Here is a 15,838-nt window from a genome sequence, read left to right as displayed (position 1 = left end):
ACAGTGACCTGTAACGCCGTCCAGAGGGGAGGAGTTCAAACTGATTGTGTCCAGGGTGTAAGGAGTCAGCAGTGATCCTCTCCGCCCTCGTTCTGACCCGTGAGGTGTACAGGTCCTCCATGGAGGGCAGGCTCACACCAATGACCTTTTCTACAGCCCTGACTGTCCGCTGAAGTCTGTACTTGTCCTGTTTGGTTGCTGAGCCAAACCAGTGATGGAGGCGCAGAGAACAGACTCGATGATTCCTCTGTAGAACTGTATCAGCAGCTCCTGAGGCAGGTCGAACTTCCTGGGCTGGAGAAGGAAGTACATCCTCTGCTGTGCCTTCTTGGTGATGGTCCTGATGTTGGACGTCCACTTCAGGTCCTGGGAGATAGTGGAGCCCAGGAACTTGTAAGACTTTACTGCTGATACAGTGCTGCCAAGTATGATGAGGGGGGGTAAGGTGGGGGGGCTCTTCCTGAAGTCCACTGTCATCTCCACTGTTTTGAGTGTGTTCAGCTCCAGGTTGTTGTGGCTACACCACAGGACCAGCTGCTCAACCTCTCGCCTGTAGGCTGACTCGTCATCGTCTCGTATAAGACCAATGACCGTTGTATCATCAGCGAACTTTAGGAGCTTGACAGAGGGGTCCTTCGAGATGCAGTCGTTGGTGTAGAGTGAAAACAGCAGAGGGGAGAGCACACATCCCTGGGGGGCACCTGTGCTTATTGTCCAGGTGCTGGATGTGGTTTTCCCCAACCTCACCTGCTGCTTCCTGTCTGTCAGAAAGCTAGTAATCCACTGACAGGTGGGGGCAGGCACAGTGAGCTGGGTCAGTTTGGAGTGGAGGATGTCCGGGATGATGGTGTTGAACGCTGAGCTGAAGTCCACAAAGAGGACCCGTGCATAGGTCCCTGGGGAGTCGAGGTGTTGCAGGATGTAATGCAGTGTCATGTTCACTGCATCGTCCACTGACCTGTTTGCTCGGTAGGCAAACTGCAGGGGGTCCAGCAGGGGGTCTACGATGTCCTTCAGGTGGGCCAGCACCAGTCTTTCAAAGGACGTCATAACTACAGATGTCAGGGCGACAGGTCTGTAGTCGTTCAGTCCACTGATGGAGGGTTTCTTGGGGACTGCAATCATGGTGGAGCGTTTGAAGCAGGAGGGGGCTTCACACAGCTCCAGTGACCTGTTGAAGATAAGTGTGAAGATGGGGGCAAGCTGATCAGCACAGGCTTTCAGGCAGGAGGGGGTCACGCCATCCGGGCCTGGAGCGTTTCTGATCTTTAGTTGTTTTTTTTTAAAGGCCACGCACATCCTGTTCACAGATCGTTAGAGGTGGGGGGCTGGAGGGAAGGGTGGTGATTGTCTGGGGAGTGCCTGCTGGATCTGAGGTGGGGAGAGTGAAGGGGGAGTGTTGATTGTCAAACCTGCAGGGGGGGTTCTATAGCCAGTGATGCTTTTCAGGCTTCTCCACACAGATGAGGAGTTGTTGGCTGAAACCTGAGCTTTCAGCTTTCCAGAGTAGCTCCTCTTTGCTGCTCTGATCTCCCTTGTCAGTGTGTTCCTTGCCTGGCTCTACAGAGTCCTGTCCGCACTTCTGTAAGCCTCCTCTTTGGCACGACGAAGCTGCTTGTGTCTTGCTGTAAACCAGGGCTTGTTGTTGTTGTATTTGCAGAAGGACTTTTTTGGGCACACACACATCCTCACAAAAGCTGATATAAGATGTGACATTGTCAGTGAGTTCATCCAGGTCTGTAGCTGCAGTCTCAAATACACTCCAGTCTGTGCAGTCAAAGCAGGTCTGTAGCTCTGACTTAGCCTCCTCAGTCCAGCTCTTCACTGTTTTGACCACAGGCTTCACAGCTTTAAGTTTCTGCCTGTAGGTTGGAATAAGATGGACCATACAGTGATCAGAGAGTCCGAGGCCTGCATGGGGGACAGAGGAGGTCTCCTCCCAAACCGCTGGGTTATGATATGTTCCTCCCAGTTTGGCCTGATCAGAAGCTTCTCCATAAACATCCACCACATGTGAAACTTACCAGTCTACCCCCTTATTTGCCCCTTAATGCCCCCTAATGCCCACACTTCCTTTTTTGAATCAGGATGATCCATTCTTCAAAAATGCCATATCTTAAAACAGAAACCTTCAGTATTTGGCTTGGTTTAGCTTTAACACATTTACCTATGGTTGATATTTAAATAATAATAATAAATAGTTTATTTGTGTGTAGTCTTGAGTAAATGGGGGAGTTATTAAAGATTATTAAACTCCACTAACTAACCTTTCCTCTCTGTGGTCCTGCCGGTGTTGGAGCTCAGCACAGACTGATATTTGGTGTGACTGCACTTCAGATGTAATCCCTCAATGGATTTATCCTCTGAGATTATGGTGGCTGTGATGCTTCTAGGTACAAGTGTGATTGTAATACCAACAAAGAGCAGCGTCTGGGGGAGCGTTATTTATCACAGGGTATTATTTGTTATTATTCTGGGTATTAAGTTTATGCTTATGCTTGAATATCCAGCTGCCAACTGTGAGCTGTTCTCAGAAACAGAGACAGACAACGGAGAAGATAAAACCCAGAGGTTACACTAACAGAGCCACACGCTTCCTGTCTGGGCAGGTTTCTCTTCTAAAAGAAACTGTGTAGATGAAGAAAACAAAGTCTGATGAAACATGGCGTGATGTGGTAGAGATGGATTAAGTCTTACTCTACACATTGATGGCAACAAATGTGGTGAGAAAGATCAACTGCAGCCAAAAGGAACCGGAGCTCAGGTCCAGTCGAACTCTCAGCTAATGATGCTTGTCACCGCTTGGAAGGTAAATAAAACCACATGGCTGATGTGATGTGACTCTGTCAGTTCTATAGCTGCAGTGATGCAAACCAAAACATGACGATGTAAGAAAACAGTCCGAGTTTACACTCTTTCTCCCATGGATTCCACAACTACCTCACTTCAAACACAATGTGCACAACAAGTTACTGTGGAGGTTTGTCATCTGAACCAGGTACCTCCTGGAATAAAATACCTCCTGGTACTTTAATGTAGGTAAAGTGGAGGGAAACAAGTAACAACCAAGTACTTCAGAGGGAAGGAGAATTAAATGACACTCAGAGTAGTTTGGAAACACTGGGCATTGGCAGGGGAAAACTTAAGTACCATAATAAAAACAATAAACTTTATTTATAGGGCACCTTCCTGAAACCGGGCTTACAAAGTGCTGCACAGAGAATAAAAACACAACAGTATCAGTGAGGATATGTCAAACAATAAAAACTCTATAGGACAAAATAAAAATACAATTTAAAGGAGAATCTAAACACAAATATGATAAAAGATGAGCGAAAGGCCAGTTTATATGAAGCTCTGACTACAAACGTTCCATCTCCTTTGTGTTTCAGCCCAGACTCTGGACCGTGGGCCTCAGAGACCGGGTCGGCACATATGGGGGAACTTTACATCACTGGCCAAACTGGTCCCACACACAGCTGTCTCCAGTGTGGGTGTTGCTCACCAATTGGATTGGAGGAGTGAGGCCAATGTTTCTGTTCCACTTGTCTTCAAAGATTAAAAGACTTTTACTGCTGGGGTTGATGCCGAGGCAGTGGCCCATACGCATTTACAAAAGCATGTTGGGCCAGTTACTTTAAAGTAGTCAATTATCCACTGAAAAGTAATGGCTTTGCTTTACAAATTACTCATCAGCAAAAGTAATGTGTTACACTAGGTACAGGGTTAGAGGTTCAAGTTATGGGTCACTCAGCTGCTGCGCTCTAGGACACGAGGACGTGGGGGCTGAACCGTGGAGTCTCACCTATTCTGATGAATCCGTCTTCTGTCCGGTAGTACTTTGGTGTTTTCTCCCTCCCCTCTGCTAAAGCCTCTTTCTCTGCTTGAATATTCTGGAAAACACACAAACACAGGTATCTTATTGGAGTAGAATAAAAATGGATGCAAAGATGGGAAACAGAACCAGGTGACAAGGTTGTGATGCAGCAAGAAATCCCCATCAGTTACCAGAGGGAAGTCTGTGGTGGTCAATATTAAAACAAATCCAATTGACTTGAAATGTAATTTTCCACTTGTGTGTGCATGTGACACGATGTAAACTGATTTTTTGACCTTGGGCGAGAGGCGGGGTTTACAGTCTATCTTGTAAAGGTTTATAGATTGTGAATGAATACAGAAAACATACATTAATCTATTCCTGACGTTTTTTTTCCACTTAATTTAGTTTCTCCTATTAATCTTCCATATCCTCCTTCCCATGAGCCTTTGCTATTATCTCCCTCCTCCCTCTCATCCTGGTCAGAGTTACCATAGCAACTGCCTCCACCTTCCCAGCCCTCCCTCAGTCCCTCTGTGTGCCCAGTTTCCTTTAAGTGTCTGCAGATTTCTCATCTGTTTGTACCACAACGCCCCCCCCACCCACTGAGTCTGATCTCAACAGGAGCTCCTCTTCCTCTCAGTATCTCTCTCTGTCCTACTGTGACACTCGCTAAAGTCTTAATCAGCCTCTGTCTTACAGTCAACCACAGAGGAGGCAGAGATCCATCACCACAAGCAGAGCCTGTTATTCTTTGTTTTAAATGTTTAGTTTATCTGATCTACTTTTGATGCTTCTTGACTCGTCAGATGTCACCATGTTCCCACATGTCAGCTTTTAACTCGGTGGGTACAACGTTTTTATTACTGATAGAAATTATGGACAAAACTACACAGACAAGACCCAAGTTTTACAATTGCTTCCGAAACTAGACTGATGTGGATTTCAGGACTCACATCAAATGGCAGAACCTCCACTGATGTGTTGAAAAGTTTGTCTCCTGGATGTTCGATATTTCCACTCCGAAAGAAATACCTGAAGGAAGAAAGTAGTGGTGGTAAAGGAGGCACAACTAGTAGCTTTAGCAGCAGCAAAAACATCCTGCTGGTTCCCTTGTATGGACTTGGCACCATAGCTAGCACTCTCTCACTACCTTGAGTTGCCTGATGTGAAGTACCAGGAACCAGGGATCCCTAGTACTCTTTGGTAACTTTGAGTTCATGTAAGTCCCTGGTACTTGCTGATGCACTTTTTATCAGTAAGACCCTTTACCTCCTTGTGCAATCTTGCACCCCTGACACATAACCCACTGGTACCTCTTAGCACACTGTAACCCCCTCATGTTTTCTGGTGCCTCCTAGTACCTCCTGTTTATCCTGTAGTGCACTCTGTTTTCCTTGAAACTATAAAACTTGCTTGTACTCCCTGTAACACCCTGGGATTGTGTAGCACCCTAGAACATCTGATCCCCCTTTTTTCCAGTGTAACACACAGTGTAGCACATCTGGTACATCTGAAACCTTGTAATTCCTAGAACCTTTGGTAACCCTAACACCACACAATCCCCTAGTAGTCTGATAGTCTGTAATGTCCAGGTATCCTCTGGTACCCCTTACAATCTTTAACCTCAGGTAATTTCTGTTATCCCTAAGACCCTGCTACTTAGCACTCTTTGGTGTTCCTGAAACCAAGTTACCCTTAAGTATCCTACATTGTTAGTACGCTCTGAAGATTACATTTTGGTGCACCCAGAACTATGTAACCCCTATATACCCTCCATATCCCTGTATGTTTTGGTACCCCTCACATCTTTCAACCTGTAATACCCCGAAAATCTCAGAGATCCTGTAACTCCTTGCGAACTGTCTTCGAATAATTGTCCAACAGCTCCCAAAGAATATCAAATAGCATTATAGCTTGAAATGTCCATCCTCCCTTTCTGGTGCCACACAGACCCTGTTCCCTAAGGCATTAGACCTGTTAATTCCCTGGTACCAACCTTTCAATGCGCACAGGTGTGAAGAAGCGTATCCGTATGAAGTCCCCTGCTACAGGGGTGAAGGCCCAGAAGAAGTCCTCCCCCAGGTAGGCTTTCTCCAGAGTGAAGTGCTGGTAGGTCTTCAGGCTGGTTGTCACCTCTGCCAGTGGGTTGGCGTGGCCCTTATGCAGGGTCTGTTTCCCAAAGTCCTTATCCTGGAACAAAATTTTGTTGATTAAAAATTTTTTTCCAGCAATTTTGAAGCCGATTTCCATCTATAAGAAGATGATTCAGATATCAGGGAGCTGTGTTTTTAGGTTTTTTGTTGTCTGCCTGTCTGTACCTGTGGAGAGTCAGCAGAAATACTAAGATGACACCACAATGCAGTGACCTGACAATAATGTAAAGGTTAGACATTCCTGAGTGCCCACAGCCTTTCATGCAGACTAGTATCACTGCCAGTCTCGCTGGCTGTCCTCAATGGCTAATCCAGTTCTGGTTCAGTGCAGAGACACTAAGAAGCAGCAGAGGTCTGACAGCTATCTTTGTCATGCCGGTGCACGTTAAGAGATATGTATCTGTTTTCACATGCAACAGCATCACTGAGTAACTGACTGCAAACATCACCACCTAAAATCAAGCATTTTCTTTCAAGAGGTTGACCAGGGTGGATGTGACAAAGGGGCGATATCCTTGAACTAAACACTTGACTCGACACATCGGTGTCAGCACTGGGTGTCTGACATTTACTAGTTCTTCTGGCATTTTCTGACAACTAAATGATGTGTTTCATGGTGATTATATCTTTTAATTTAGTAAAATTTGGTATACTGCTCTGTAAAAATAATGTTTGAAAATACTGCATTCAAGATTTAACTTAAGTAAAAGTACAAACACAAAAACACCAAAATGTACTTAAAGTATTGCAGTAAAGGTACTGCAGTGATCATTTTGACTTTTCCAGAGTAGGCTCTCTCCCAAATCTCTTGACTTTTCTTTTATTAAATGATTACAGACAAATAAATCCCACTTCCACTTTGGTTCTTTCTATTTAAGCTTGAATTTTAAAACTCAGGGTTGATTTTCTTACTGCATTGTGGAAAACATTTCAGGCTGAGTGTAAGCACTGTGTTTAGCCTCCATCTCTACTGGGCTCCATGCAGACCAGACGCTGTGCTTATGTCCCTTCATCGACGAGCTGCTGAACAGGGACTGCCTGATCAATTTCCAGTTGATCGGACCAGATTGCAGTGGGGCGAATCTCCATCACTCTCACTACAGTAATCAGAGGCATTTAATCGAGGCGTTCTGCACTGAGCTGCAGGAGCCACCGCGATTGCAGAGCCGTTCGACCTTTATCTCCTCTAACCTGTTTCAGACTCGCTACGCTCTTTCACGCTGACAGCTGACTAGTGCATCCCCTCTGCTGCTCCTGAAAGCATCCTAAAATCCAAAACAGAAATCATTTCTGAAAACTAGCAGAAGACGAACTACAAAGCAGGGACCCATTATGCACAGTCAGGCAACCAGCAAGAGAAAGAATATAGCACTTTTTAAACTAATATATATAATATAGTATATTTAAACTCGAGGATGTAATTTACAGTGTTACTGTATGAATCAAGGCCAAATAAAATGTATTCTGCTTCCATCTAGTACTTAGTATGTAGGTATAGTGGTGGAAAACAAGACTGTGGAGAGAGAGGGAGCAAAAACTGGGCCTGTTTAGAGAAAAGAAATAAATGGTACTAGAAAATACCGGCCAGCCTTTGGAGCTGTTAGTTGGAAACACGTTCTCTGAGGAGGAAACCTGCCCCCCAACACAGCGGTGTGGCTCACTGGGGGGTTTTAATAGCCGGTGGACAACAGTGGAGGTCTACGGCACAAAGCAATGAGCTGGACCAGGACCTGGACTCACACACATTACGGTGAGGACGCCACATTCACTGGTGCTGCTGGTCTCTGGACGGGGTTGGTGGGTTTGTGGGGAATACCACAGACACACTTTCAGAGCTACACAAACAGACTCCAGTGACTGACTCAGAGGGTATTAGGTTAAGGTTCCCAGTATTTTTATCTCACCATTTTCATTTGATGTAATATTTATAATGATGTGTTACATTAAAAGCAACATGTTTGTTCTATGAAATGTTGAACAGAGAACAGCTGTTGCCAGCTGCTGTTGTCAGAGCAAGCTGTGGTTTTTCTTTTCCTCCTAGTCACATAAAAATAAGTCCAGTGAAAACAGGAGTTAGCGAAAGCACTCATGTAGCACCAGACCCCAAGAATAAATAACTTATTTTGATTTAAAACTACTCAAGAAAACTTTAAATTAAACATGAGAAGTGACTCAGGCACATAAATGTGTTAATCAGCTATTGAGTGCCCTTCGGTGTTGGCTGCTATCGTCACCCTGCTGTACCAAATTATTTACAGATGTGAACCGGCTCAGTACACACACTCATTCATTCATTACCTTGAGTTTCTGTATTTTTCCAGCCAGAGACGAGTGGGTGCCAACATGTTGGAAGAGAGATGGTTTGAACCGAATCCTCAGGTTGGCTTTCTGCCGGTCACAGTGTTTCTGAAGGGGAGATACACAAACACACGAGGTTACAGATACATCATCTGTTTAATGTCAGAGAGAAACTTTACTGAGCTGCTGGAAGAACATTTTTAATTCTTCGGGTTGTTGATCAGCTTGATTTTCTTTAAGCACAGTGAAAAGCAGGAAACTAAACTCAAAGTGCATATTACATTTGTCAGTTTAACGTATAATTACATTTTGGATTCATTTTTTCACTTTTCTGTGTCTGTTAAAATAGTATGACACCTCCAGGATGGTTCTAAACCAGGGCACAAGGAACATAAACCTTGCTACTAGTGCTGATGTCTGCTGAACAGAGGAGCATTCAGGTGTTTTAGTTTCTGCTACAGTTGATAAAATCAGGACCTACTCACCGCATCCTTCTCAGGATTGCACACCTTGACCCACATGATGTGGTCGAGTAGCCAGTCGATGGGTTTGTCCTTATAGAACATCAGCATGAACTCCACAATGAGTGACAGGTCCATGGACTTGAACATCTTACCTGAAGGAGAAGAGGGGAGTTGACTTAGATGATTTTATTTTATCTGGTCAGAAAACTGCCCTCCAGTTTTCTGTGTTTGGGTGGAGCCAACTTACGGGCCAAAACTGAGAAACTCAGACTAACCCAGGAGTAAAGTCATGTCCCAGATGAAAGGACATCCTGAATAAATCAGTGGAAATGTTCTGGAGACATTTCTAAAAAATCTATCTATATGTATCTATCTACAGCTTCTGAAACAGAGGAGGCTAGCCCCGTGGTACAGCTCGCAGCTCTGCCCCCTAAAGCAGGCATCACGAAAACTGGAAAGGAGGTGGCGCTCCACTAAGTCAGAAGAGTTTTTCATAGCCTGGAAAGATAGTTTAATAACATATAAGAAAGCCCTTCATAGTGCCAGAACCGCATTTTATTCATCACTGATTGAGGAAAATAAGAACAACCCCAGGTTTCTTTTCAGCACTGTAGCCAGGCTGACAAAGAGCCACAGTGCTGTTGAGCTTAACATTCCCTTAGATCTCAGCAGCAATGACTTCATGAGCTTCTTTACAAATAAAATCACAACTATTAGAGAAAAAATTGGTCGGACCACTCCCACAGCTCTCACAGATGTGCCATCTACTACAATGGCTTTAGAAACATCTGTAAGACCTCATTTATACTTGGACTACTTCTCCCCTATAGATCTCTCTGAGTTGACCTCAACAATTGCTTCATCTAAATCATCAACATGTCTCCTGGACCCCATCCCGACCAGGCTGCTCAAAGACGTCTTTCCCCTAATCAACACATCCATACTAGATCTGCTTAACCTCTCTCTATTAACAGGTTATGTTCCACAGGCTTTTAAGGTTGCAGTAATTAAACCTCTACTCAAAAAGCCTACTCTTGACCCAGGTGTCCTAGCTAATTATAGACCAATATCCAATCTTCCATTTATTTCCAAAATCCTTGAAAAAGCTGTTGCAAAGCAGTTATGTGACCACTTGCACAAGAATGATTTGTTTGCGGATTTTCAGTCAGGATTTAGAGTCCATCATAGTACAGAAACCGCATTGGTGAAAGTCACCAATGATCTTCTCCTAGCCTCAGACTAAGGACTTGTCTCCATACTTGTCCTCTTAGATCTCAGTGCTGCTTTTGACACCATTTATCACAGCATCTTACTGCAGAGACTTGAACATGTTATTGGGATTAAAGGAACTGCGCTAATTTGGTTCAAATCTTATTTATCTGAAAGATTTCAATTTGTTCATGTTAATGATGAATGTTCCACACAAACTGAAGTTAGTCACGGTGTTCCACAGGGCTCTGTGTTAGGTCCAATTCTCTTCACTTTATACATGCTCCCTTTTAGGCAATATTATCAGGAAGCACAACATAAATTTCCATTGCTATGCAGATGATACTCAGTTATATTTATCTATGAAGCCAAATGAATCAGGTCAGCTGGTCAAACTTCAAGCATGTCTTAAAGACATAAAGGCCTGGATGACCTGCACCTTCTTACTTCTAAACTCTGACAAAACTGAAGTTATTGTGCTTGGGCCTGAAAACCTTAGAAATCTGCTGTCTAATCATATAGTTACTTTAGATGACATAGCTCTTGCCTCCAGTACTACTGTGAGGAACCTTGGAGTCATCTTTGATCAGAATATGTCCTTTCAATCACACATAACTGCCAGCCAGGTGCTCTGATATCCCACTAGTGCCTGCTTGCAGAAAAAAATAAGAAATGTAATTAAAGCAGTTTTAACACATTTGCAAAATGGGAAGAGGATTTTCATCTTCTATCCAGACTCCTACACGTTTCCAGTTTTGGAAACCCACCTGCAAAGCTCATATATTTAACTTACAACCATGATTTTGTAGCATGGAAACCAGACAATCAAACCCAAAATCATGAAAACACTGAAACACAGCATGAATTACTCAAACCAAAGTAATACATTTTTCAAAAGGCAGCTAACTTTCCAACCACTTCAGCCTGTCTGCCTGTAATATTGACATGAATTCAGACACACTTGGGAAGTTTAAATACTTTAGCAGATACTTTTCTCTGTCATTCATTCAAACAAAACATGATGGACGTTGTCATTACAGAGGTGGCTGATGCTCTACTAATAACCTGGAAGTTCTACTCACAAATGGCCTGTCTGCACCTTCGGTTTTCACATAAGTACTTGTTCAGCTCCAGTTCCTGTTTAAACTCTATGTACATATCGCAAGCTGGCATAATATTAATCAGCCCTTACCTGCAATTACCTTGAAATCAACTGTGACGCCTTCTCAGCCTCAGACATTAACGCACCTGAGCAGCAGCCTGATTACATCTGCTGCTGGGCAGCACAAGCTAACACTACCCCAGCTAAAGAAATGGTCTTTAAAAAGTACAGCTTGTGATGGAGCTCTGTACAGGATTCTCTGATTTACTCCCACTAGTGACTCTCGTTCAGAACAACCTGATGACACACACACACTCACACTCTACAACACAGCTGGCACAGCTGGATACCTTCATTCATTATTATACAGTTAGGCCATTTGCAGCAGCAGCAGCAGATGAATGAATCTAAAGCACAGGCTCTTGTTGGGGGACTGTTTTCCACCAGAGAAACAAAAGGCATCAGTTAGGTATTTCCAAAGAGGAGTAATAGTCTGATCTCAGAAGCTAAGCAGGACAGAGCCTGGTTAGGACTTGGATGGGGATCACCAGGTACAGTAGCCACGCCCAGCCACTAGGGTTGCACACACTACTACACTCCATGATCAGGTGCCACGCCTGGACAAAAATGGAGGGTCGCGTCAGGAAGGGAGGCGGGTGTAAAACCTGAGCCATATCTCAGATGCAGTTCGGGTATATTTTGCCCCTACCAATGTTGACATCAAGCCTATATCCTGGGTTCCCAAAACACTTTTCTCAGATTAAAATCTTTACTGTGTATGCAGCAAAGTTAGTTTAAGTCTCATAAATGGTGACTATAGTTTTGTCTTTATGGCATCGTACTCCTTTGCCTTCTAACAATCCCAGCATTGATCTGGTGATGTACTGATGCCCAACTTTACACAACTGAATAAGTGTAAAAGTAATACTTGACTTCTTTTCTCGGAGCACCTGGTGTATTAGTGTTTGTTGGTACATGGATAGTGAGGCTGAGGTGCTCAGCTTTGTTTCCAGGAGCAGAAGGCCTGCTGTGTGGCTACACACAGTGTATCGCAGCTGTCACTGTTTTTCCTTTAGCACCTCTGTGTGTTCAGCTGTTAAGGGTAATTTGTGATATTGGGCTATGTAAATAATATTTGACTTGACTGTCAGTCACATGATCCCCTCTAGGAGAAAATGAATGAATGAATGAACTGATTAATTGCTTATTTGATGAATTAAAATGAGGCAGACACCTGAATAGCTCTGGCTTCATATCTGTTGGATTTTCAGTCTGGTTGTTTCTGTTGCCGTCTGAGCACAGAGCCGGCTGAGCTCAGGGAAGCTTCTCTGAGAAACAAAGGTCAAAAACTGAACCGAACAGACCATCTCCCTCTGGACTGAAACAATAAAGAGGGCAAATTAAAAGGCCAACACTGAGCTGAGCCATACTCCTGCCTCCTCCTGGTCCACCCTGATCGGTTTGACCGGCTGAACCTCCAGAGGGCCAGATGTTCGACAAGACAACAGAAAAAATGAAACGCCTGCAGATGTAAACGAGGCTGAGCAGAAGCTAAAGTTAGCAACTGCAAAACCCAGCTTTAAAGAGCTGAACTAGAGAGCAGCCCTGCAGCTCCGGAGCTCTCTCCTCCCTCTGATTTAATTCAGTGAGTCAGCTTCACAATGATGAATTTATTACAGCAGCCACTGCTCGCGGGCAACTCGGGGTCGGAGAGGATTCCTGAGGTCAAAGCCGAGGACCAGAGGGAGGACAGAGGGACAAGGGGAGGAAATTCTGATGCTCAGATAGTCTGGAGGGAGAAAAACACAGCATCCATGCAGCTCAGAGACTTGTGCTGCTCCATCCGCCGCCATCTTTCTGTAAATCTCTCCCTCTCTCTCCATCTGTTTCTGCATCTCTCTCCACCTCCTCTCCAACACATTCGAGCCTGACTTGCAGCAAGAGGCTTTGTGCTGCCAACATGCTGCAAGAACATCATACAAACAACTGAATATTGTGACTCATTAAGTTCATTCATTCAGACAAGTGAACATAATATCAGAAACATTACCAAGCTGCAGCTCCTCATTTGAGCCGCAGACTAACAACCCGGACTTCAGCACAAAAAGGAAAGCGAGGGGTAGAGTGATGCAGGAGAGGAGAGGGGTACACAACCATGTAAAGACAAGACCTCTGCTCTTTGTGTTGAGAGAGAGAGTGAGATGAAGAGTGGACGAGGTGTGAGTTAGTGCTCTTGTATCTGAGAGGGAGAAAATGTTCAGGCTTCAATTCTTCAAAACTTTGTTTGGTCATGACTTGATTTAATGGTTAAGGCTGGGGTCCATTTAAATTATGAACAGGACAATATAAATCCCTATAAAATCCCACAATGTGGGGACTTTTATTTTGGAGGACGCAGATAACATTTCAGTGTATCGTCTATTTGTCCTATACTTAAGGATTATGAGACTATGAGATCCCGAGTACAGACAAGTAAAAGGCCCTCCACCCCTCCAACACAGGAAGAGACCCCTGACTGTGTGTGTCTTTGCAGTTTGTGTCACCGGGTTTATCTTGAAAAGGAGAAGTGAGATTAACATTAACGTTTATTGGTCTCTGTGGACTCTTTAGTTCTTAAACATGTTTCTTCCAAGAAGACTTCAACTGGGAATATTTTCCAGCACAGTTTTCACTGATGTCATTAACAGTGACACAAAAGGCAGAATATTTGTGGGAGCCCCTCAGTTAAAAGAAAACACATAGATATGTAGCCTCACACCCCATTTAGCACTTATAAGAACTAAATCCACATGGAATACATGTTTATAACATACTATAATGTGGTTATAAGTAGATATTCAACAGCATTTTTAAGAGCTTATCAATGTACCAGTCTCAAATGGTAAACTGGCACGAACTTTTTTTATTGTGGTATTTAATGTGTGCACTTTTAGGCATGTCTAACTGATGGATGGGCGGCTGTTTGTATTGTAGTGTTAATGTGTTTGGTCGCATGTATGATACTATGAGGTCCAAGGCAAATTCTCCATAGGGACAATAAAGTCTGTCCTATTTTAATGGGAATTAGTAAAAAAAAACAACAACAACATCATCACAAACGAAACACAAGGCTCAGTCCAGACGTGACCTAAAGACAGTCACACCCGATGTGAACTCACAGAAATTAAGTAAAACTAGAAACTGCAGTTTCTCAGATGATGAGTGAAGCTGAATAAAGTTAAAATATCAAACATCCAGCCACCGATAGTTTGTGGTTTAAACGTCTGAACGCATCATGTAAAGCACCATCCACAGAATGTTTGACTGAGTCTAGCCGGCTTGTGTTTTGTCTTGATTTCACTACATTTGAATTCAAACTCTAACAGTGAATTATAATATGCTAATAATTTGACCTGAGAGCCAGATGATGTTGGAGAAGGAACAAAGAGCGTGTGATGAAGGCCGAGAGCGACACACTCCTCCTCCTCAGACGGCCCGTAATGCAACAGTTTCATCAGCTTCACACACAGCCCTCCTTTACATCTCACATACAACACGGCTTCTCAGCAGCTGTGGCACATTCAGCACATGTTCGCCATGGCTCTTTCCAAACCGGCTCTAACAAACAAACGAGACGCTGCAGCTCAGCCCCTGATAAACAGACTGGTTTCTTTCCTGAGCAGCGTCCGTCCCCGAGGCTTCCAGCACCAGGGAGATGATCACACACATAATGACATAATTGATTGTTTTCTCCACAGCAGTTAGCACAATCAATAATTCACACTTAAAATGTTTAATTTCTTTTGATGGAGGAAGCGGTGCCCCGAGCACAGAGAGAGTTTCAGCAGAGCCTACACACACTGAGCATCACAAGACACTCAGGCTCCTGTTTTTAACTGCACAACAACCAGATGCAGATGTCTGAGTGAAATGGAGGCTGTTTACTGCAGGAGTGAATTAAACACTGAAAATCTGAGCAGTTCAGTTCAATCTGATGAAATCTGCCAACTTTACTTCTTAAATGTACTTTGAAAATACAAATACTTCATTCATTACAGTGAAAAACTCTGACCTTTGATTTGATCCAACCCAGTAAACAAACCTGGTCTTTTACCCGAGTTACAAGAACATTCTGAGTCTTTGGGAACAGTTAAACCATCCAGTAAACACTGATGTGGTACTTTGTCATAAAGTAATTTAGTTTTATTACTTACAGTGCTTACAGTTTAACTTTAATAATCATTTCATTTGAAAATGGACCTGCTTCACACTGAGATGCAGTCACATGCTGTTGGACAGGAACGGGGCCGCCAACCAAATGAAACCTGCAGCAGCCAAATACAGAAACCCTGACTTGAGTTTAGACTCTTTAGCGATAGCGGAGGGTTCTGAGGGTGGTGCTAGAGGAACAAGGGAGGAGGAATGAGATCAGGGCATTTTATGATAAAGCACAAATGTTACAAGTTTGCATAACTGGAGGACAATACGCACCCTGGACATGAACTGTTCACCCTCCTGCCCCCTTATAAACTTATAGACTTATAAACAGCTTTTATTCTTGGGCTATCCAAACTGTGAATGCTGCTAATTACAATTGTGTGTAATGATTTGATGCCTTCACTCAGTATTAAATATATATAATTAGAAATAATCCATTTCTTTTATGTTTGTGTGGGTGTGGTTATTGTGGCTGTGAGAATGGGTATTTTATGTTTTTATATTGCACTGATCAGATGTGGCACATCTAATTTTATTGTACTCATGTACATGACAATAAAAGTAGTTTCTCTAACAAATACTCAAACCACAGTCT

The 15,838-nt window shown here is 43.5% G+C and overlaps 1 protein-coding gene across 1 annotated transcript in view; it reads right to left on the bottom strand.

Moving 5' to 3' along the window:
* The window catches only part of mgat4b (alpha-1,3-mannosyl-glycoprotein 4-beta-N-acetylglucosaminyltransferase B), an 83,321-nt gene that overhangs the window by 3,870 nt on the left and 63,613 nt on the right, over window positions 1–15,838 (bottom strand). The window contains exons 9-13 of the mRNA XM_020594072.1: window positions 8,757–8,887; window positions 8,272–8,379; window positions 5,817–6,010; window positions 4,774–4,852; window positions 3,806–3,893 (exon numbers count right to left, since the gene is read on the bottom strand). Coding sequence (XP_020449728.1) covers window positions 3,806–3,893; window positions 4,774–4,852; window positions 5,817–6,010; window positions 8,272–8,379; window positions 8,757–8,887 — 600 coding nt within the window. The remainder of the gene's footprint in view (window positions 1–3,805; window positions 3,894–4,773; window positions 4,853–5,816; window positions 6,011–8,271; window positions 8,380–8,756; window positions 8,888–15,838) is intronic.

Source organism: Monopterus albus, unplaced genomic scaffold, assembly GCF_001952655.1.
Source record: "Monopterus albus unplaced genomic scaffold, M_albus_1.0 scaffold21.1, whole genome shotgun sequence".
Taxonomy (NCBI): Eukaryota; Metazoa; Chordata; class Actinopteri; order Synbranchiformes; family Synbranchidae; genus Monopterus; species Monopterus albus.
Note: the sequence above shows the minus strand (reverse complement) of the source record. Positions and strands in the feature narration are given on the sequence as shown.